The 23,102-nt window shown below is 33.3% G+C and overlaps 3 protein-coding genes, 2 non-coding genes and 1 pseudogene across 7 annotated transcripts; 4 read left to right on the forward strand and 2 right to left on the reverse strand.

Annotated features, from left to right (window-relative positions):
* Positions 1 to 1,689: 1,689 nt before the first annotated feature.
* On the forward strand, positions 1,690 to 5,959 carry LOC142546555 (NAC domain-containing protein 54-like). 3 transcript variants are annotated; one of them, XM_075654325.1, is made up of 7 exons: positions 1,690 to 1,810; positions 2,072 to 2,322; positions 3,470 to 3,747; positions 3,928 to 4,200; positions 4,343 to 4,777; positions 4,864 to 4,942; positions 5,156 to 5,959. In XM_075654325.1, exons 2-7 carry the CDS (start codon positions 2,166 to 2,168, stop codon positions 5,698 to 5,700), a joined length of 1,767 nt encoding a protein of 588 aa, XP_075510440.1. In that variant the 5' UTR covers positions 1,690 to 1,810; positions 2,072 to 2,165; the 3' UTR covers positions 5,701 to 5,959. The 3 variants fall into 3 exon arrangements, with proteins under 3 accessions (XP_075510440.1, XP_075510442.1, XP_075510443.1); XM_075654327.1 differs by having other exon boundaries at positions 5,168 to 5,959; XM_075654328.1 differs by having other exon boundaries at positions 5,171 to 5,959.
* Positions 5,960 to 7,884: 1,925 nt separating this feature from the next.
* Positions 7,885 to 8,892, forward strand: LOC142546556 (beta-1,3-galactosyltransferase pvg3-like). The gene has a single exon (XM_075654329.1). It carries the CDS (start codon positions 7,926 to 7,928, stop codon positions 8,865 to 8,867), a length of 942 nt encoding a protein of 313 aa, XP_075510444.1. The 5' UTR covers positions 7,885 to 7,925; the 3' UTR covers positions 8,868 to 8,892.
* A 70-nt stretch (positions 8,893 to 8,962) lies between these two features.
* LOC142546557 (sucrose synthase 7-like) lies at positions 8,963 to 13,487 on the reverse strand (annotated as a pseudogene).
* A 1,126-nt stretch (positions 13,488 to 14,613) lies between these two features.
* On the reverse strand, positions 14,614 to 20,089 carry LOC142546558 (protein SET DOMAIN GROUP 40). Its single transcript, XM_075654330.1, is given in 7 exon segments — positions 14,614 to 16,161; positions 16,164 to 16,653; positions 17,701 to 17,994; positions 18,202 to 18,342; positions 18,477 to 18,608; positions 19,639 to 19,789; positions 19,900 to 20,089. Coding segments are annotated over 7 exon segments (1,488 nt in total). The 5' UTR covers positions 20,046 to 20,089; the 3' UTR covers positions 14,614 to 16,027.
* LOC142547903 (small nucleolar RNA Z103) lies at positions 14,696 to 14,805 on the forward strand. Its single transcript, XR_012820798.1, has one exon. It is a non-coding gene; the product is annotated as a small nucleolar RNA Z103 (small nucleolar RNA).
* On the forward strand, positions 15,105 to 15,213 carry LOC142547904 (small nucleolar RNA Z103). Its single transcript, XR_012820799.1, has one exon. It is a non-coding gene; the product is annotated as a small nucleolar RNA Z103 (small nucleolar RNA).
* Positions 20,090 to 23,102: the final 3,013 nt, after the last annotated feature.

A 23,102-nucleotide genomic window follows, 5' to 3' on the forward strand; every position in this document is an offset into this window, starting at 1 on the left:
TACGGTGAGGGGATTGCATGACAATTTTACACCTACCACTTTGAAGAAATGAAAATTCTCGATAAATTAAATGTTATTTACATTCCATTATTATTGAGTCTTTTCTCTATTAATAATGATACATTGTATAGTGACATATATCTTAATTTTTATAATTAAAATTATTATTCGTGATAAGTGTACACTGTAATCATGTCATAAACAACACGTACACCAGAAGAGAGCAATTTTTTATTATTATTATTAAAAGTTGCTCTTTAGTATTCATAATTAAGCACACATAAAACACAATCTCATATCTTTATTCGTGAGATATGTCAAACGTGTTCATATTTATAATTAAAAGTAATATTTGGATATAAAAAATAATATTTTTTTATGAATGACACATCTAATATACGTATTACAAAATTGATATGTGAGATCATCTCACAAGAATTTTTGTGATTATATAAAGTTCATATTCCATTTCCCCGCTAAGAATTGAAAATATTTTTTTAACATAAATAATACTTCATTTAAAAAAAATTTCAGCCAATCGAATGTTTTCGAGCTAGAAAATATCAAGCAACAAAGTATATATAAACATTTATGACGCATGCATGTACGTACCTTATAAATTTTTAAACTTGCAAAAAGTGTTGTAACCAAAAATTTTAAAACAAGTATTAAATGGGAAATTAATCTTTAATCTTTTTCATCTTATGTGTGGTTATATCTTTAATTAATCTTGCTTTAGTCGATCAACTAAGACATATATGCATCAAAATATATACACTCGGAGTAGCAATCTCAGTCTACCAAAAAAACAATCTTCAACAGTTTAATTCATGGAGTAGGTCTTTTGTGATACAGTATCACAAATCTTTATCTGTGAGACGGGTCAACCCTATCAATATTCACGATAAAAAGTAATACTATTGGCATAAAAAGTAATACTCTTCATGGATGATCCAAATAAGAGATCTGTCTCACAAAATACGACCCGTGAGACTGTCTCACACAAGTTTTTACCTAATTTATGTGGGCAATGCATTGTTCCGTATTTCAATCTTTAAGTGTTCAAAAATAAGAAAAGAAATAAACAAACATTGTTCCGTATTGCACACACACAAAAAATATTAATTAATGCAAAAAAGAACATATTCTTGTTGAGATGTTACAGTAAAGAAAGCCGCCAAATGAAAACATTGTTTGTTTGAGTTTGGAGCAAATTAAAGATCCCTAACCAAACCCAGTTTAATTCATGTGGGCAATGCATCAAATGACATGTTAGTTACCACGTGGAACAGGCAACCTCATATTCCAACTAAGGACATGTCCCAAGAATAGGATCATAATACTACCTAGTATATATGAAAAATAAACATTTCTTCTAAGATACAAATTAATTATTTTTTTATTAAATTATAAATATCTTGACAGATTAAATAGTTGCCATATATATGTACGTATAATTTGGGTGAACAAATTTGTTGTATTCACACATATTTATGTAATGTACATATTGAGTTGGTATTACACATAACTCAAAGAAAGGGATCAAGGAAAAGGAAAGCGAGCTTGAGAAAAAAGACTAATAATTAAAGCAAAAAATTTAATTAAAAATAAAATAAATATGGTATATTTTTTTCTTAAAGGTAAAGTGAAATGGTTGTAGGGGGTGGCAGCTTCCCACATTAGCTTTTTAATATTTTATTCGTTTTAAGAACTCTTTTCTCTTTTTGTTCTCTTATCAAAACCCCCAACCACCCCGGCTTCTCAAACCTCTCCCCCTCTGCCAATTCGTTTTGGAACTTCTCCAACTAAGGTTCTTTCTCATTCTCTCTTCTCCAAAACCAATTAGTTATAGCAGTCATTTTCTCGACTTGAAATTTGAATTTCCGCGTCCATCTCTGTTTACTACGTAAAGCCATGCTCCTTAGTTATTTTATTGACATATGTTTTGTATGTGTATATATATGTGTGCATTTACGATTTTATATTCAAAACATGTATTTGGACTATGATTTGTGTTGGTAATCTATTTTTAATGTGTGGAAATTTTTGACAGTTCAATATATATATATAGGTGTCCATAATATTTAGGAGGTTAGTCTCTGTTGTTTTTGGTTCGAGGCTGGCCAGAAAGTTCTCTTCGTTAATTCATCAGAACATTATATACAATGGCCCCGGTTTCATTGCCACCCGGTTTCCGGTTTCATCCGACGGATGAGGAGCTTGTTGCATATTATCTGAAGAGGAAGATCAATGGTCGAAAAATCGAGCTTGAAGTCATTCCTGAAGTTGATCTCTACAAATGTGAGCCATGGGACCTTCCAGGTACATAGATATATAATATGTATGTATGTATAATATTGAGATTGTGTAATTTTTCTGTGTTTTTTTGGTGTCACACAAGACAAAAACATTATACTTTGGTTAAGATCGAAGGCTAAGAATCGGAGAAGTTTGTCAAAATTAGTTTAAGGGAAAAGATGAAGAAAGGTATAATTATTTTACAAAATTTATATTATTTATCATATTATACAATCATAGAAAATATTTCCAGAGGGAATCTGCCACAAATCATCACCTGACGCACAGTCAGGATACTCTTAAATATTGAGAATTCACGACGAATTTTTGAAAACATAAATTTATCCTCAAAACAATATAAATTACCCACCACATTTAACTAAATTATCGGTAGCATATCAAGAAAAAATCACAAACCCGAATTCGATAATACTATAATGTGAATAGATATAATTTTTTTATAAGTGTACATTTGATTCTGTAAATTATAAGCATCACACAAAATGACTCAATTTTATCAATGTCTTAATAATAGTGTTACAATTTAGTCGTACTCAAATATGAATTATCATTTGAAATTAATTCTATTTGTATTACTAATGTGCAAAAAAATAATGTGTGAATTTAAGATTTAATCAATTGTTTCCTTGTAAACCATAAAATTAATAGAAATCCGTGGATTTGAAAACCTTAGTTAACACACATCATTAAGTTAAATCTTTAAATTTCAAAAAAGTAGCCCTTGAGAACTTCCGATTTATCGGTCAAGAATAATTAGCTTTCATTTTTACCTAAAAAAATTTGCTTTATTTTTTCAATAGTGTTACGCCTTGGAGAAAGGGGAAATTGCTTAATCATGGTCTCTACAGCTTTTTTATATTGTAGTAAGTCAAAAAGCAAATAAAAAGAACGTACTTCGACTGAATAATATATATCTTACAAGACCCACCGCCTTTTATCCTAATTTAGTTTAATGTAACGACTCCAAGAAAATCCATTTAAATCATTTGATTCTCTTAGATGAATAGATTTATATTCAATTCATGCAAAGAAATTTGAACCACATAGATAATTATTTTTGTCACAAATATAGTAAGTTCACATGCACGTCGAGTCATTTGAATAGGTTATGGAACACAAAATTTACAGTGAAAAATTATACGATACGCAGGAAAATCATTGTTGCCAAGCAAAGATCTTGAGTGGTACTTTTTTAGCCCTCGAGATCGTAAATATCCCAACGGTTCGAGGACTAATCGAGCCACGAAAGCGGGATATTGGAAGGCCACGGGAAAGGATAGGAAGGTGAATTCACAGATGAGGGCTGTAGGCATGAAGAAAACCCTGGTTTATTATAGAGGGAGGGCACCTCATGGATCCCGAACAGATTGGGTCATGCACGAATATCGTCTCGACGAAAGGGAATGCGAGATAAATACAGGCCTCCAGGTGAAACTTCGATCCATAGTTTCATTGTTTCGAATTTGATTATGGTTTTTAAAAAAGTAGAATATAATGAACATATATTACGACAACGAATGAGTTATTAACTCAGTACATAATAAGATCGGTTGACTATTTTAATATTATATCAGATTTGCTTAGTTTTCCGGAAATATTAATCTCCAGGATGCATATGCTCTATGCCGAATATTTAAGAAGAGTTTGAACATGGGGCCAAAAGTAATAGGAGACGAGTACGTAACATTAGCAAGCGATCGGTCCTCGAGTATAAATGATCATCATCACCATCAGCATCTTTATAACTCCGGGGAGGATGCTGATAATATTATAGCTGGACCATCAGGTGATGCAAGATGGATGCAATACTTATCCCAAGAGGCCTTCAGCTTCCCGAATCCATACTCCAATTGCAACCCTATACCGTATCCGCCATCAAAGGTAATCCCCTATTGATTGTATACAGATTATATAAATGTTTTTTGACAAGATGATGGTAGGTTGGCTGGCGGGATAGGAAGAATAAACTGTTATTTGATTATGCTACAAATTTTATTTTATTTTATTTTCTTCTATTTTTCAGGTTGACGTAGCTTTAGAGTGTGCAAGGTTACAACGCCGGTTTTCACTTCCTCCTTTAGAAGTACAGCACTTAACACAGGCAGACTTTTCTAGAGATCCTATGTTTTCACTTCCGAGTCCTATGTTCGACGATCAAAGTACAAATCAAACTGACATTTTGGAGGAAATCTTGTCCGTCGCTCAAGCTTCGCATGATCTTCAAGATCATGATGCTTGGACTGGGGGAACTTACGCAGCTACTGATGATTTTTCATTCTTTATTCATGGTGGTAACTCGACTATTCCGGACATTGGTTCTTCGAGATATATTAGCAACTTGAGAGAAGAACAGATTCATCGGCCAATCGAAATCGAGGAAAATGATGAAGCTTTTAATCCGGAGAGAATGGTAGAGAACTTGAGATGGGTGGGCATGTCAAACAAAGAATTTGATAAGGTAATTAATTAACTGCTGCAGAAACATTCAATTTTTCGGAATGATTTCGTTGACATAACATCGATCGATACCTTGTCCATTGACAGAATTTTTCGGATGAATTCAAGAGTGTGCCGATAGAAAATATTTCAACTATTCAAAGAGAAGATCATCATGACTTCCAAGGTTAGTCCGCATTTTTAGTTGTTTCCACATGTCCTATATGTGAAATTTTATAAATACCGAAAATAAGTTCTTCACCGGCTCAATTTTCACTCAAATTAATGAAGTTGAAAATCTCATTTCCTATATATAATATTTTGAATCGCTTATTCAACCGATTTCCCTTTCTGCTCTAACTACTACTACCTAGCTTCATTATATGAATAATACCAGTAGGCGTGATTGTAGGAGAAACAAGCAACCAGGAATTCAAAAATAATCAGATCTTTGAGGGACTAGTCAATGACAAAGCAAGCGACAATTTCTTGGTTGATGATGGAGACATGGATGATTTTTCTAGTACACCAAACTTTGATATGTATGAGAAGATACAAATGAATCATGGATTGCTGATTTCGACCCGGCAAGCACCCAAAACATTTTACCATAAAGTGGTTCCATCGAAAACGGTTCGAGTCCACCATAACGTCCCTGTGGCATTCCATCAGTTCCCAATAACAAAATCCAAGAACTCGGGTTTATGTGATAAGTTCGTATCATTTTCAAGCAGCACGGTATTAGGTGGGTTTTTGAGAGCTGTGAAACCTTGGAGTTTGAAGAATTTGATAATTCAAAGTTGCGAAAATGGTCATCAAGAAAACAAAGGTACAAATATTGGTTTTAAGGGATGGAGCTTTTGTGAAGAGATTGTGAGCACTATAAAGCCTTATCTCGCCCTTGCTTTAGCACTACTTGTAACACCTTTCTCACATAATTTGTAGAACCTGCGCTAGGGTTGATTGCATTTCTATCAGTGATTAAATTTAACAAACTGAAAAATTTAAGTAAGAAAACAACTGGCTAAGATTTGGGTTCTTTTTTCCTTCTCTTTTGATTTATTTCAGGGTATAGAGATGGGGTAAGATAAAATGTATTAGCTCTAAATATTCATGCTGTAATTTTATGGTATATAGTCGACATACTTCCTTTCAAGTGAATTATAATACTTGTAAAATTCAGAAGCATCTACCTCTGGGGTGTGATTTTTCCAATTCATAATTTCCGTTTTATTTGAAATTTCATTATCAATGCGATTCTAAGTGAAAGTCTGACTCATATCTTGTAGATTTGTGTATTTAGCATATGTTCATTAATCACCATTCACTAAGGAGTTGGACTTGTTAAGCTGACGAAAATAAAATATAAATGAATTTTCAAATGTAGGGATGTAAAATGTATTTTTTTTAATTCTATGTTTATATGAAAATTAAAATTTAGAGAAGGTAATATATAGTTTTGTTATGATGCCCCACCAATCGTGTCCTTTAATTTTGGGTTCATGTAACATCGACTTAGTTCTCTTTTTTTTTTTAAAAAAAAAATAATATTTTAAATTATAATGTTGTAATTAATTTGAAAATCCCCATGAATTCGGGGACGAAGATGACTTCCGAACATCCTAGAACTCAATGAAATAAAGAACAACAAAGTCCCCTACTAATATTACTTAAAATAAATGAGAGAATATTAGTTTTATGATTGTTATATACGAGTGTAAACGAAACGAAACGAAACGAATCGATCGAGTCGAACATGCTAAAAATTCAAGATTTGAAATAAATTTATTTGAATTCGAGCTCGATTTGAAACTCAAAAAATATAAAAACATTTTATTCTGGGTCGGTTGGAAAGATTTGAACATGTTCATGAGCTACTAATAAATGCTCGAAATCTATTTATTTAATATATATTTTTATTATATTAATAAAATATAAAAGTTCACAAACTATAGAACAATATAATTTAGGCTTGTTCGAACATGTTCGAATTTATCTCAAATTCAATAAGTTTGAATAAAAACCAAATATTTTTCAAGTCGACTCGAATTTTTTTTGAATATGCTCAATTTGATTGCACCAATTAATGCATGTGATATGATATGATATATTTCTTTACATATAGTATAGATTTAATTCATTGAGAAAAGACAAAAACTTGTGTGAGACGGTCTCATGGGTCGTATTTTGTGAGACGAATTACTTATTTGGGTCATCCATGAAAAAATATTATTTTTTATGCTAAAGCTACGTTTGGTTTGGATGATAAAATAATGAAATGATTAAGAGAGAAATGATAAAAAGAATTATTAAAGTAGATAATAATAAAATAATATTATGTTTGGTATGATTGTTAAGAATGAGATAAATAATAATATTTTGATGAAATGACAAAATTGTCCTTCCAGTTTTGTTGCGGTGGTCGGCCGGCTGGAAGCGGCGACGACGACGGCGGTCCGGTTATCGGTCGGCGGTCGGCCGACAACGGTCGTCGACGGTCGGCGGGCGACGACGGTTGGCGGCGGCAAGGGCGGTCGGTGAAGGAAAATGGTGGTGAATTTGGATTTAGGAGAAAGGTAAAATTGAAAAAATAGGATGAATTAAGAGTGAGATAAATAATCCTAGGGGGTGAGGAGTGATTATTTTATCACACCTAATCTAACCTAATCATTCATAGGAGGGATTGACTTGATTAAATAAAAAACGTACCAAACATGTGATTAGGTGGGTTAAAAAAAAATAAACTCACCTAATCACTCCAACCAAACGCAGCCTAAGAGTATTACTTTTTATTGTGAAAATCGGTAGGGTTGATCCGTCTCATAGATAAAGATTCGTGAGACCGTCTCACAATTACTTTGAGAAAATAAAGGAAAAGACGTGATTTTGGTGTAAATTTCATTTTAAACTTGTTTTTATGTTTAGATTAGTTTCTCTCAAAACGAGGTTATTTCAAATGCATTGTGATAAAACATATGAAAAGGCCCAAGAACACCAGTGCCATGTTTCTGTACCACGAGTCAAGCATTTTTACTGCCTAAAATACTTCGTCTTCCCAAGTAACTCACATTTTTCATCAATCTGCAAGTGGTTCCTTTTCACGAGCAATTTGCAAGATAAAAACGCCAACTAATTTTCAGAAAGCAAGAAAATTCACTACTTGTCCTACCATGCACAAATACATAAACTCATTCGAACTGCATTTCCTTACAAGAATTAAACTACTTAGGATGCTCCGAATAAGACTAATTCAAGCCACATTAGCCTCCATAGTAATTCTCCTCTTAATCTTCTTCATCGTCTTCGACATCAAATACAAGTCTCCTCTCACAAATTCTTCAACCACCTCACTTACTCTCCATAACACATCCATTCAACTCACCCTATTGATAGGAATCCTCACCCGTCCCGACACATATGATCGCCGGCACTTCCTTCGCCTCATATACGGGACTCAAACCCAATCCATTCCCACTGCCAAAATCGACACAAAGTTCGTTTTTTGTAACCTCACAAAACCCGAACAAAGAATCCTTGTATCGCTAGAGATCATGCGTTTCAACGACATAATCATCCTCAATTGTCATGAAAACATGAACCGGGGCAAGACTTACACATATTTGTCAACGCTTCCTAGAGTCCTCTCCACCCGTTATGACTATGTCATGAAAGCCGATGATGATGTCTATCTACGGCTAAAACCTCTCGCCTTTTCGCTCTATCCATTGCCCAGAAATGACACCTACTATGGTTTTGTGATCCCTTGTCCCAGTGTGAACCCGTTCGTAAATTACATGTCGGGTATGGGATTTGTTCTGTCTTGGGATCTTGTTGAATGGATAGGGAGCTCTTCGATTCCTAAGAATGATACGTTTGGACCGGAGGATAAACTTGTCGGGAAGTGGCTGAATAGTGGGAAGAAGGCGAAGAACCGGTTTTCGAACAAACCAGCTATGTATGATTATCCTGGAACTAATGGAAGATGCTCACATGATCTTATACCAGATACAATAGCTGTTCATAGACTAAAGAGGTGGGATCAATGGTTACATGTACTTAGGTTTTTTAATGTTACCAAAGAGGTTGAATTGTCTAAGCTCTATAATGTGTGATTTTTTATTTTTTATGAACGTGGATTTATTTATCAACTGATGAAAATATTAAATGACAGAAAGTGAAAGGAAAAAAAATAAAAGGAATGTAAATAGCCTTCATTTTTCTAACCGTTATTTTTTTAGTTTACGCATCAGTTTTCTATAAATATTTAATAATTGTCAAGTAAAGGAATCCAAGAGTCCATCGGTTCAGAATCTGGAACACGATTATCTTCACCACCATCTTCTCAGGCACCTTGCTTATGATCGAAACAACCTATGAATCCACAATAAACATAAAATGGATGCTAAATTAGTATCAATCAAGAAATCGTAGCATTGATATTTCAAATCTTACTTCTGCAAAGTGGACCGGGAACGCCTTCTTGAAAGCTGTTGTTTCGGCTTCTCCTTTTCCACTTGTTGAGGAGCTTCATCATCCTTTTTACTCAGTACATTCTTCACCTAATCATCAGATTTTATAACGTGATAGCGTCAACTTGCTTACTCGAGATAATTCAATCAACAGTTCAATAAAACATGTTTTGAAGGAGAAATAATATACCAAGCTCCTGAACTGAAGATTGTAAAACGTCTGTATGTAACTCCCTTTGGCCTGTTTCTCAGCATTGTGCAACTTTTTCCAGAAGCCATAGATGCATCCCATATTCAGGACTTTATTTGCATATATGTTCCATGTATAGCTTCAATCAAATCCAAGAAAAAAGTCGCTATTTATTCACAATCTGCGATTAATCTAACTCTGTATGAAACATAGTAGTCGGTATGTTGATACAAAAATTATCATTCGTTTATACGCTGCAGCCCTTGGACCGAGATTCTGTTCCAGTAGGAAGGATCCTCATTCGACTTCTGGAAAAAATCGGCAATCTTGTTGCTCGATTCATCTCCATTGTTGGGATCAATGTGAAATCCAGAAATGCCATCGACTATTATCTCAGCTGGGCCACCTTGATTAGTTGCAAAAGTTGGTAATCCACAGTTCATGGCTTCGACCACCGTAAGGCCGAATGCTTCAAACAGAGCCGGTTGGACAAAAGCTCCCTTTGTATCCGAAATGGCACGATAGAGCTCACCATTTCTTCGTCTGTCAGTTTGAGCTGCTATCCATCTTATTTGTCCCTTAAGCGTGTAAGTTTCTATTAAAAGATGCATCTTCTTTATTTCTGCTGCTTCTTCTCTGTCTTTTGACTTTGAAGGGTCGAAGAAACCACCAACAATAACAAGATTTACCAAGTTTCCAAGCCTTTTGTTCTTGCCATACCACTCTGCTAGTCCAGTGATATTCTTCACGATATCTAGCCTTGCCATTGTAAAAATTATGGGTTTCTTACTGTCTTCTAAGTATCCACTGTTTTCAGAAGAAACAACGATAGTAAGTACAACCAAATGATCCATATTTGCTTGTAGATATTTAGGAAACTCAAAACTCACATGTGCTCATCATATCAGCTTTACTAAAGAGCAGCTCTTCAATAGCAGCACTGTAGTTTGTATACCGGGTTTTGTATATCCGTGTGAGGAAAATATACTGATTGATCGGCCCCTGGAGAAGAAATATTGAATTTCGGATCGAAAACATTGATGCCGGATACAACTCTGCACAGCCCTGGAAGTGTAAAAGCAGTGTGGCTTTTGTACTGCCCCGGCCTATCTTTGCTGAAAAATGGAGAAGTTATCAGTTTTCACGAACATAAACCTTAGACCTTAGTCTTTATCCAACTATCAAATGTAATCTTCTGACTTTAAATAGTACCAAAGTTCAAATTTTCTTTGAGATGAAAAACTATGTACCTTCCCGCGATTTCTTGATATGTGCTTGTAATTATGAAATCTGCAGCATTCATGGCGATTAAATCAGCTGTAAACTGGCACGAAAAGTGGTACTTAGTGTCATGTTCCTTCCATTTCATGTCCGAGTCATCATACTTTGTCTTCTCTAAAGCATGTGCAATTGTTCCCTGTTCGAAAATGAGGTTTCCATACTCGGCTCAAGTCATATTGGTGTGTGCTGGGGTAAATAAATACTAATAATTCAACCAATATTGAAGGGATCAACTTTAGATACCAGTGTTATGTCAAGTTTACTAGCCATGAGAGATGCCACCAGGTTTCCATCTGTGTAGTTTCCAATTATTAAATCTGGTTTTCCTTCCATGGCTTCGATGATTTTGTTGGTAGCATCCTGTAAATTAATGAATTACACCAAAAGATTAAAAAGACACAAGTTGCAAAATGACTCACAGACAAAACACAGACAAGGGCGGATTCAGCAATGGTGCAAGAAGGGATTTCCAAACCTGAGTAAACCTCTCCAGGTATGGATAGATATCAAACCGAGAGATCCATTGTCGGAGGATTCCATCTTCTGTCCTGAATGGCACTCTAAGAATGTGGGAATGTTTGGTGTTGAGAACTGGTTCTAGTTCCTGGTTGCATTTAGTCCCCTTCGCATCTGGAATGAGTCGAGTAACCTGCATCACAGATACCGATTATGTCGAAATTTTCTGATCCAATCTTACATACTTCAGGAAAATATTTCTTCTCAGTTGCTAAGCAGGAAAGGTTGCCCCCAAATACAGTAAGTTTAGACCCTCGATTATGTTTTTGGGTCCGCCCATGTTTAGAATTCTGCTACTCACCACAAGAATCTTTGGCTTCACGTTAAGACCTTGCTGCTTAATTCTTAGCAGCAATTCCTCTTCCAAAGCTACTACTTGATCCAGAACATAAACTACCTGTCCAAAAGAAGTAGGGACTTGAGCAATAGTGTACATTTTATCAATAGGGTTGGGGGATATTTTTGTTTTGAAAAATTAGACATGAATTTTAGTTTTTTCCAACCTGTCCACCTGTATCTGGCAAGCTGAGAACGTCCGACTGGCCAAAGTATCCATGAGCAGAAAACAACACAATGTTGAAGATAATAGGAAGCCTGCAAAGAAATTTCTTTATGTTTAATGGATCAGGAGCTTGCAGGATTTCTGAAAGTGAGTGCATCGTTTCATGAACTCTTTCAGCAGTGTCCCCCCATCCTTTCTCAAATCCCCATTCTTTAAACCTGCATTAGCAAATCTAAAAATATATGTTTGTTTTCGAATCAAGGTTGGGATAAAAAGGGGCAAAAATAAGAAGATTCATGGGATGATTTGATAAGCCAACCTCATCTCAAAGCTCTGATAAGGTGTTTCTTTTGGCAGCGAGATGAGGGCTGGTTCAGCAACGATTAGCGCTCCCTGGAGCCTTGAGACTGTGGTGAGGGTCTCATTTACCATGAGTTTCTGCAAATTCAAGACCAAAAGTATGGTTAATACAGAATGTGCGCGATTTGTATTATCTACGAAGTCTACTATGCCTGAGCCTTAGGACTAGGGAATTTTCATCTTACAGAAATAAATTTCTAGGATACTGGATTCCTTGTCTCATGCTAGATTAAAGGTAAAAGTCTTGAAGAGTTAATGCAATGAGAAATGAGAGTTAGTTCATACTTCTCCATGGTGGTTTAAAGCGAGCAAATAATCCACCAGAGATTGTGCACTTTCCAAGCTTTTGTTATTCAGATTTGAAGTAAGGAATTTGGAGATGTAGCCAAATCCATTTCCCACAGAAGAAGACAGGGTCAAATGAGGTAAGGAATAGTCCATTGCTCCAAAATCAATCTCCAATGCATTCTGATCATTTGCCCTGCAATTTAAAACCATGTTGGTATATCAAACGTTATAATCTTTTATTAAAAAACTGCTTCATATCGACCTCGAAATGAATTAAATTGCTACAACTAGATTGTATGGTATGCATCGGAGAACAAACCAAAAAAAAATGATTTATGTGATTGTACGGTGTGCCACGGAAAAAAAAACCAAAAAAAAACATGATTTATGTTATACGTATGTCAATACCAAGTCTCATCCACTGTCATCTCTTCGTATTTCAGGTACTGGGTTGCGGTGATCTCTTCAGCTGATAGATCATTAGCATTGACTTTGACGTACTCCCAGAATCCAGGAGATGGCCTGATGGCGAATGCAACATTTGGAGGAACCACAGCTGCTTCCTGAAAATTTAGCACAATATGTACTCCCCATAAACAGTTTCGTTCCGAATGCTTGTTGGTAAGACTTAATAATGAGTCAGCTTATTTAAAAATATTCGAAAGATTCGTATGCATTTACTAACAATTCAATGTAAAAGAGATTGTACTATTAATAATATCAAACTTGATTCTTAAACCTGAGTTGTGCACAAGATGTAACCGAGCAACTCTTCAAGTAATTGACTCCTTTCAACCTATCATCTATAACTTGTTCCATTTCACCCATCAAGTGGTGAAGTTTCATCAATCTCCTTCCCTTTTCAATGTACTTAGCGAAGCACCTCTTCATGTGGTACCGACTTTGCCTCAATGCCTCTGGCATGCTCTCTGCCATCGATTCTGACCGTTTCAAGGCCGGTGTATTAAAAGTCATTGGATTGGTCTAGCTGTATAATAGTGAGGCTTGGATATTGAAAGAAATAAGATTTGGTTTATGGGTTATTTCAAGATCTTTCTGGGAATTTATATATGGATGGCATTAGCTTTGTTTACGGAAAATCATCATGTTTGAGGGAAAGAGAGGCTTTGGGAAGAGAGGTAAGAACATCTTTCTTTGCTCATTATGTGGTAAAGGAAAGGAATCTTTGTTGTACACATTAAATAAATTGGTTGTGGAGATTTAACATATTTTAAGATGATTGAATTCATAATTTTTTTTAAAAATAATTCAAACATAAATTTGAATTTTTTGTTTGATGGATATGATCTTGAGGCTCAAACATTATTACTCAATCCGGATTCCTTGCATTTTCTTTTCTGGCTGTCAGAAGCATTTTAGTTAAGTATCATTCTTTTCTTTTTACTAGACTTTCAAGAAAACATCCTCGAATTTCCCTTGGTTTCATGTGTACAAAGTGACTGTTTTTTTTTTTTCACTACTAGAATACGAGCAACATAAACAATCAAAGATTTTGAGAACTTTTTCCAACTTGGGCTCAGATTATATATTTATATATATTTTGTACTCAAATAAATATTTTTTCCCGATTCATTATTAATACCGTAATATTTTATCAGAGAGTATTTGTTTTTTTAAAATAAATACCAATAATGATTAAAAAAAATTGGTGATTTGTTTAGCAAATTTTCAAAACATAAATGCATTATACAATCCAGATTAAATAAGTTTCAAGCTCAAATCGCCCTTTACAAATAATATATACTACATTAGGTTTTTTGTGGATTTGTGTTTAGTTAATTTTTACATAAATTTATGAATAATTATTTTGAAAATCTTTGTTGTTATTTTGTTATAGGTTGAATATTATTTGTGATTTTTTTAAAAAATAAATAAATATGCCCTTTTATTTAACATATTTGTTTATTTGTATATGGAATTTGTTGTAAGGCTGTGTTGTTTGGCAAAAAACGTTATTACTAAAATATTATAAAGCGTGAAGAGGTGTTCCTCATTCTCAAATTAGGGTTTTGAGACAAGCCCTAGCTCCAGCCGCGCCCCGCCACCTGCCTTTCCTCCTATATATACATGCTTGGATCCCTTTTTTCTAAACATCTTCTTGTGTTTTCTCTTGAAAGAATTGTTTTTGCGTCGATTACTGATTACGGGCGGTCCCGAGTTGATCCATGGGCGTTACGTATGAGCCGACGCTAAATTATCCTCCACCGCTTCTGGGTTTCCATTAAATCCTCTTTTTTTCAAATCTAGAGGAGATTTACTGTATCAGAAGCGGTGAAAATATAATTTTTTGTTATTTGATGTTGTGGCATAGAGATGGAAGTGATGAATATTTCCCCAGATGATTCGACGCTGAAATTACTGAGCGCTATTTTCGAGTTTTTCTTCCTTTCTGGGAGAAAATTCAAGCCAGATTTCTGATCCATCTCTGCTTTTTATTAAGCATTGCATTTTTTTCGATGATGTTGTGCTGCATTGAATTTATTGAGGGGCTATTTCGATTTTTATTCGTTTTCTGGGAGAAGTTCCAAGTTTGATTCGTTGCCTCTTCAATTCTTGGTAATTGCTGAAAACCCTCCAAAGATTTCACCAGATGAATCTAAGCTGAAATTATACGACTTGATTCGATCTTGGATTAAGAATAAAGACTTTATACATCGATTTATTTGTGTTTACATATATATATGTAAAATATTTTTTTTTAAAAAGAAGTTCAATGTTTGAGATGGAAGTGATGAATATTTCCCCAGATGAGTTCGAAGCTGAAATTACTGAGCGCTCTTATGTTTTTTCTTCCTTTTGGGGGAAAATCCAAGCCAGATATTCTGATCCATCTTCTATTTTGATTTAATATTTATTCTTTGAATTTTTTGATAGAAAGATTGATTAGAAGGGCTTCTGCTATTGGAATTTTTTTATTTGTATCACTGGCATTTGCGAATAATATCCCTCGTTTGTAAATATTGGTTTGGTGGTATCTTTTGTTTAAACTGAGGGAAATGTCTGGAAAATGACTTTTTTCTCCAGAGATTTAATTTTATGATGAATTCTGGAATGGTGATATTTTTCTATTTGCACGAGTACTTTGGTTTTTAACCAATTTTGATCCTCAGAATTTTCGATTATTCAAGATTGGATTATTGGCGAGGCGACGGTGACTTGGACATTATTCCAGTGTAGTACTGTAGTGTCTTCAATGCGTTGATCCCCTGAAATTGGATAAAAAAAATCGAAGGAGATGATATGGACTCTTGGACTGTGATCCAAATTCCTTTTGAAATTCCAACGATTATTGTCAACTTTTGTAATGTGATTTGTGATGTTAAATTTTCAGAGATTATATTTTTCAGAATAAGGTATTAATCGATTTTAGTTATTGATCCCAAAAAGAAAATCACTTAACATGAAAACATTCTAAAGCCTTGAAATTTTTGAGAGATGGAGTTGAGTTTATGATGGGATTGAGTATTTATTCTTATGAGTTAAAAACAAAAAATAATCTATATTATTTATTAAGTTTGAGACATTTAAAGTAACTAATTTTGATGTTATGATTCGTAAGCCTGTTTCCAACTAGTTATAATTGATTTGATTAGATTTGTATTCCACGTGTTTGCACTAACATACCTTTTGCATTAGCAATTAGTATTAACAAAAATTATTTTCCTGCATCTTATTATAATTCGATATGCAATTACATAAAATCTTTTTGTAACTACATCTCCACTGAACAGCCAATTTCCACCTATCAATGGACCTTCTTGTCTTAACAGAAATTTCAGCTTGCCACAAAGTTCGTCTCTCTTCACATTATTTCCCTCCAAGATACACCAGATTTCATCATATAAAGCAGCCGATGACTCTATATTTTCGGACAACTTATTATAATTTTGAATTTCCTCGATAATACAAAGCAGAAGCTCGTCTTCTTCAATTGAAGTGGCATAACCACGTAACAGCAAGCGGCATTTCTCTGCTATCCATTTTGCAACAGCAACCTCATTTTCCGCTGAAATTTGAAAACCTGAACAAATGATGCTTTTAATTGATCTGCGTTTACTACGAGGGGTAACCCACAAACGAGCAGTCAAGAGTAGCGCAAAGGACAGTTTTCCATCTTGAGAAATGTAAAGTGATTCTCTTGGCCATTTATAGAGGGAGTACATTTCAGGTTCTAAGGGGATAAAAGCTTTGTCGTTTGGGTTTTTATTCAGAAGGAATCCATAGTGTTCAAGAAGCTCCAAATTTGTATACGTGCCATAGCTTAGAAGAATCTGCAGGCGAGAAAAAGAAGTTACAAATTGAAGTTATGCTCATCCCACGAACAATTATGTTCTGAATTCATGTCATACAAACGCACATGTTTGTTCGAGTTTCCATGCTGAAAATATCATTGCAAACTCTCTTTTAAAATGAATCAGTCGATGAGCAAATCGTCATTACTCTAAGATACTCATCTTGTAAAATTCTCCAAACTATTTTAACAATAGCATTCTTGAAATCTAACGTTGATTCAAATTCCATGAAAATGGTCACGTCACTTCATTTTTTAATGGGTGCACCTGAACACAGTTTCTTAAGGCATGACCACAAACATATTCTGAAGTCTAAAGATGTTGAAAAAAAACTCCTAAATTATAATTGAAAATATCACAGAAACAAAATATCTACAGGCTATGCATGTCGAACATAGTTCTTATAGTCAAGGTTCCAAAAAACAGATCAAGCTCCAAGTTTCACAAGTTTAAACAAGTTTAGTACGAGATTAAGCGTGAAAAACCTTTCAAGTTTTTATTATATTTTTAATTATATCAGGTCAATTAATATATTAAATAACACATAAACATACAAATTTTAAAAATAAATGCATAAATTTTCAAGTTATAAAAAACACAAGTTTCAAAATAACAAATTTATGGAGTAAAGCTTTTAACCATCGATTTTGGGTCAAGCAATCTCTTGTCCAAAGAAAGGAAGGATTCGAGACATTTTATTTCGCACCCTTTAAGCTTTTTGTGTTTAAATTTTTTATATTATTAAAAATTTATTATTTAAATAAAATTCTTTTAAATTTTATTAAAAATGATTTAAATTTTATCTTAAAAAATCACGTTTTCACGCTTTTTCATGTTTTTATACACTTAATATGGTCAACAAAAGGTCTAACGGCTTTTTCATGCTTTTGCCCAAAGCTAGCTTTTGCTCACGCTTCGCTCTTAATCGCGTTTAAGCCGCGTTTTTTCATGGTTTTTATATGATATGTGGTAACTGAGTTATAATTTTAAATCTCACGCTAAAATCAATGCAGATACGTGCAATACCTGATCTCCTCTCGCATAGTCTGTTCTAGAGTAAAAGCAGTAACTAGAAGCTGCTTCACTGTAACCAGCATCTATCAACCTATCTTGGTTTTCTTCAATCAGCTCTTGAGTTGGAAAGGCAGTTATGTCTCCTTCACAGGAAGATATAGTGTATGAAAAAGAGCCACTCCCACAAGTACTTGAATTTCCTGAATGATCAAATTCTTCTCCAGGTGGAGTGTAATTAAAGAAATCTCCCACAGGGCATAAGCACCCCGCAGTATTCCAAGGTATATGCATAGTCCGTGATGATATCTTCAAAAAGAGCATCATAGAATTTCAGATTAGCACTTCACCAGACTAATAAGGTCACACTTGATGCAAGTATACTACAGACACCAATCCACCATATCTTTTACTGAAAATATTGAATGAAGATGATAAGGGTGTCTTAAACAATTTATGGAAGTGAAGAAATGGGTAAAAAAAAGTCTACAAGAACCAATTGATAAAAAAACTCACAGTCGCAGAGGCCCACAGCCACGCCTCAAAGGTCACAGTCTGAGGCTTGAGATGCAATTCACTCATAATGGGACTAGCTTCTTCCCACTCCATTTTACATTTGTGAACAGCCTTCTCTGTGGTCCAGATGGCATCATCTATCTAGAAGTCATTATATTATATTTGCATAAATACATTTCATCTGATATTCTGATGTTAAATCACCATATTTAAACAGATTCATAAATAAAGTACATGTTAATACTGACAAAAACTGTATCAAACCGCAAACTTACCTGTAAAGCTTCTACCTCAAACTGTTTAAAATTAAAGAGCAAGTCATAACTTCGTGGTAGCTGTGTTATGTAAGGGTACCACCAAGAACTCCTTCCCTTGCTCACTTCATGCAATAAAGCAATGGACAATATCTAAACCATGTAAAAATTATAACCAGCATCCAATCATTTGTCAATGTAAGTCGATTAGTGTTAGATGCAAACATTAAGCATGAGTTCATAAATTAACATAGCTCAATTTTGCTGTGCAAGTAAATTTTTTCAGGGCAGGAAAGATGAATAGACAATGACAAGTGAAGAAATGGACAAAAAATATTTGAATAGGATGGACTAAATTCCTCGTTTTAAGCCGTGGAGAGCTTTCCTAAAAATTTTTGCTACTTTTTCCCCATCCATCTTTCTTGCTCCAATTGTACTTGTAAAACACCATTCTTCACTCCATTTTCCGGTCAATCCATAATTATAATTTCTTCAGACTCGGTAATCTTGAAAATAAATACTCCATTTCTGATAAGTGAAGTATGCTTCGATCAAAACTCCATAAAATAGTACATCAGAAAGAAAACCAATACTTATGTCGAGTGTATAAACTTGAAATTATAGTTCTTTGTTTCAGCCAAAAATGAATGGCCACTTTGGACACAAAAGCACTTGATGTTAGAAGGGGCATCATTTCCTTAAAAAAAAGATGGGGCCATATTCATGCAGGGTGTTTTAAATGCTTTTCTGGGAAAAAAATTACATCTTGTGTTGATAGAGTAGTGATTATAAGCTTTCAAAAAGAGAAGTTGATGCACAAGACAAAAAATCACATTTTTAAGTGATTACTTCAACATCCAAATACCTCTGAAAACAAGTGAGGTTTTCTTAAGACACACCTTTTCCCCAAATGCTTTTATATATACAATACCTCTCAAAGTTTGCACAACAGCAAGATTTCAAATAATCTAAAACTAAGAATATTAGATTCATCGTCTCAATGTACTCAAATAACACTAACACCATCTAAATAAAAACTGCACATTGGAGTTTCACAAACGGAGTAATTCATGAACATATACGATAGCAAGCCAACGTATACGATAGCAAACCCCTAACAACCAGATCCCCTCAAACAATAATAAGAATAAATAATACATAAATTTAAGAATAGGACACTTACCTGAGTAGAAGAAAGTAATGGGTATTTGTCCAGAGAAGCAGATAAGTTGTATTCTTTGCTAATTAAAGCATCAGAAGTCAACAACGCAGCCTTCGGAACTCTCAGAACCAACTCGCCTTTCTTTATATCACGTACCGCAGCGAAACCCCTCCTGCATAATCAAAATGTTACTCTAAATTTACATCAAGTTACATGGATAATGATTTCTGATTCAGGATTGAACCATTGATACAGAAACCATAGCTGAGTAGAGTTTTCTACCCGCCGGCTTGTGGGAAGTGGGAAACGGAGAGAGAATGGCCGAGGCAAGAGGGAGAAGGGGAATGGGGGTCGGGTGAATCGGAGATCCCAAGCGATGCAGCCCACTCCAAAAAGCTCTTGAGATTTGCTTCGTTTTCTTCTTCCATGTCCCCCAGGTTTCTGATTCCCTCCGGTGTAACTTTGGAATTAGAATAATTTATTTTATTTATTCCTTTTTTAGGTGAAAGAAATTTGTCAATAATTGATCTTTTTTTTTTACGATTCAATAATTGATCCTAAATTTAGAATTTATTGTTATTATTTTTAAGTAAAAATTTGTATGAGACGGTCTTACAGATATTATTTTGTTAGACGGATCTTTTATTTGGGTCATCCATAAAAAAATATCACTTCTTATGCTAAGAGTATTATTTTTTATTGTGAATATCGATAGGGTTGACCCGTCTCATAGTTTTTGTGAGATCGTCTCAAAAAAAACTACTCTTATTTTTTACAATAGTAAACTTAGAATTTTATTTATATGACCCTAGTAATTGACAATTTATTTATTAATAGACCTCCATTTGGAGGGTGAGTTAGATTACTTCAAAATTGAACTCACGTGTCTGAGTAATTAATAAAATATTGTCTAAAAAGCTCGCTTAAGCTTTAAGCTCGACAAAAACGTCCCGCTTCGAAGAAAAGCGAAAAAAAATGGTTAAACTGTAGTTTGACCGAATTAAGCGTATTTAAGACGTTTAATTAAGAATACTTAAGTACAATTAATCACATCTATTTTTTTATATATATATTTTTATTTTGAAGTTATGTATTTTTATTTTAAAATAATAAATTAGTTTTATAATTTAGATGTTTATTTTTAATTTTAATTATGATTAAACATATCTGATAATGATTTGACAAATATTTAGTATTTTTTAATATGGTCTAATTGCACAAACAAATAAAGATTGTAATTTTGAGATTTTTATGCTTTTATAAATACGAGAATTAATGCATCAGACTTAAATTTATCATATTTATATATTATTTTATCTATTTATTGGTTTGCGATAATTACAATTAAAATCAAAATAAAAAACGTTTTTTCACGTTTAAACTTGTGCTAAAATCGCTTAAGCTTGAAACTCGACATCTGCGCTTCGGGGCGCTTCACGCTTTTAGAACCTTGATAATAATCATTGAATTTTTAATATGAGCACTAACTTTTCGTGATTTTCTTATTATTAAAACAAATGATCATTGAAACTGAAATAATTTATTACATTACTTAATATCGATTAGCTTAAAATATTATGTAAAGAGCATAAAAAATTCATGTTTTAAATAAAAATAATTAATCCAAGTTGTTTTAGTGTATGACTTAATTAAGTTCAAATTATTTTTTTTTATAAAATGATTTGATTAGCTCGAGCTTATTATGTATCTATCTTCTATGTTTTTCTTCACCGTTGGATGAGTTGTCGAAATTTTCAAGTACGCTTGAGATGTGTTTGGTTGGGTGTATTAAACAAGGTTAGATAAATAATCAAACATTTATCTAATGTTTGGTTAAAATTTTAAGATACTTTAACAATCACTTTGACCCGGTTTAAGACCCATTTTTATGGATAATTAGTTGATTATTAATCTAACAAAACAAGTGGGATATACTATCAACACTAATCAAATTACATTTTTATCATCTTATTTCTTATTCCATGTCAACACTCATCATTTTATACCATGTCAAATATTATTTTGTCGTTTATTAAAAATACACAATCTACAAATATATTTCTAATAAATATAACAATAAAATTAATATTCAAAATATTATTACTATTTTAATTATTAATTAAATGCATATTTACAAATTAATTTTAATAATCATAAATTATATTTATAAATATTTAATTATCTATCAAATTATTTTAAGAATATTTATAAATATTTTAAAAAAAATAATAATATTATAATTATCACTAAACTTTATTTAACAGTAACATTCAAAAAATATTATTGTTATTTTAATTATTAAAGTAAATGCATATTTACAAATTTATTTCTAATAAATATATTTAAATTTATTTTAATAAATATAAATTATAATTATAAGTATTTAATTATATATCCAATTATTTTAAGAATATATATTTAATTATCACTTGGGGCATTTTGATCATTACTATAAAATTTACAAAATTAATCCATCATTTTAAAATTATACCAAACACCATACTATTAATCTATATCTCTCATTTTTTAATCACTTTAATTACTAATAATTTACTTATCTCATCACACATGTCAAACGGAGCCTTAGTTGTCCAACTTTAATTTTAAAGGGAAAAAAAAAAACAAAAGAAAAAAATATTGTTCTTAGATGTCATTGCTCTTAATAAGAAAAAAGGAGTCATGGTGGGAGGCAGGGATGGTGGAGTAAGCATTTGACTGATGACCATATGTTGGATTTTTCTTATCAATATTTCTCGTCACACATAACTTATTCAGTATGATTACTGAGTTAGTGTGGTTTGCATTACGACGTTATCATGATGGTTTATAGGTGGAGTTCTTGGATGCTTGAACAATAGCTATTAACTTTTTGATTTCTCCTGCTAAGAGTTCGCTTAGTGTATACCGAAAAATATGACGGTGAGTTACTACGTTATCAAAAATTAAAATTTGATGACATTGCTCTTAGAAAAAGAAATTGCTCCAAAGTTAATTTTTTTTAAAATAAATTTAAAATCTTTTTGGGATTTCACTTGTGTGGAGTTAAAAGAAAAATAAAGGATCGCAAAAAGCTCGGAGAAGAAGATATTCATTTCAACAACATAATTCTTGTGTACAGTAATTCTCTATTTATAAACAACTACATCAAATATAATATCGACAGGTGTTAAAGGATTTGTTATGTTGAAACAAATCTGACTATAGATGCTTGTTGAAGAATACTCATCCTAATGGGCTGAGCACATTTTCTCTTGAGTCTCTTTGGGCTCTCATGTTCTCTATCAGATTTGACTTAGTATGGGCCAAACGATTTATGAGAAATTAATACGACGGTAAGGAAGGTATATTCCCAAAATGAAAGAAGCACGTGTGCATAATAAAGTTTCACCGGTGTGTCTGTGTTCGCATTCCACTGCACCATTTTGCTCGGATGTTTGTGGATGAGACTTCTGATTTAAATTTAAGTAAATAAATCCTCTGTCCTC

This window comes from Primulina tabacum, chromosome 5 (assembly GCF_025594145.1).
Source record: "Primulina tabacum isolate GXHZ01 chromosome 5, ASM2559414v2, whole genome shotgun sequence".
Lineage (NCBI taxonomy): Eukaryota > Viridiplantae > Streptophyta > Magnoliopsida > Lamiales > Gesneriaceae > Primulina > Primulina tabacum.

What these genes read in the sequence shown, in the direction of transcription:
- LOC142546555 (XM_075654325.1), top strand. Translation starts at nt 2,166, where the DNA reads ATGGCCCCGGTTTCATTGCCACCCGGTTTCCGGTTTCATCCGACGGAT. An exon ending in TGAGCCATGGGACCTTCCAG is followed by an intron (nt 2,323 to 3,469) that starts GTACATAGATAT and finishes TACGATACGCAG; the next exon opens with GAAAATCATTGTTGCCAAGC. An exon ending in CAAACAAAGAATTTGATAAG is followed by an intron (nt 4,778 to 4,863) that starts GTAATTAATTAA and finishes GTCCATTGACAG; the next exon opens with AATTTTTCGGATGAATTCAA.
- LOC142546556 (XM_075654329.1), top strand. Translation starts at nt 7,926, where the DNA reads ATGCACAAATACATAAACTCATTCGAACTGCATTTCCTTACAAGAATT.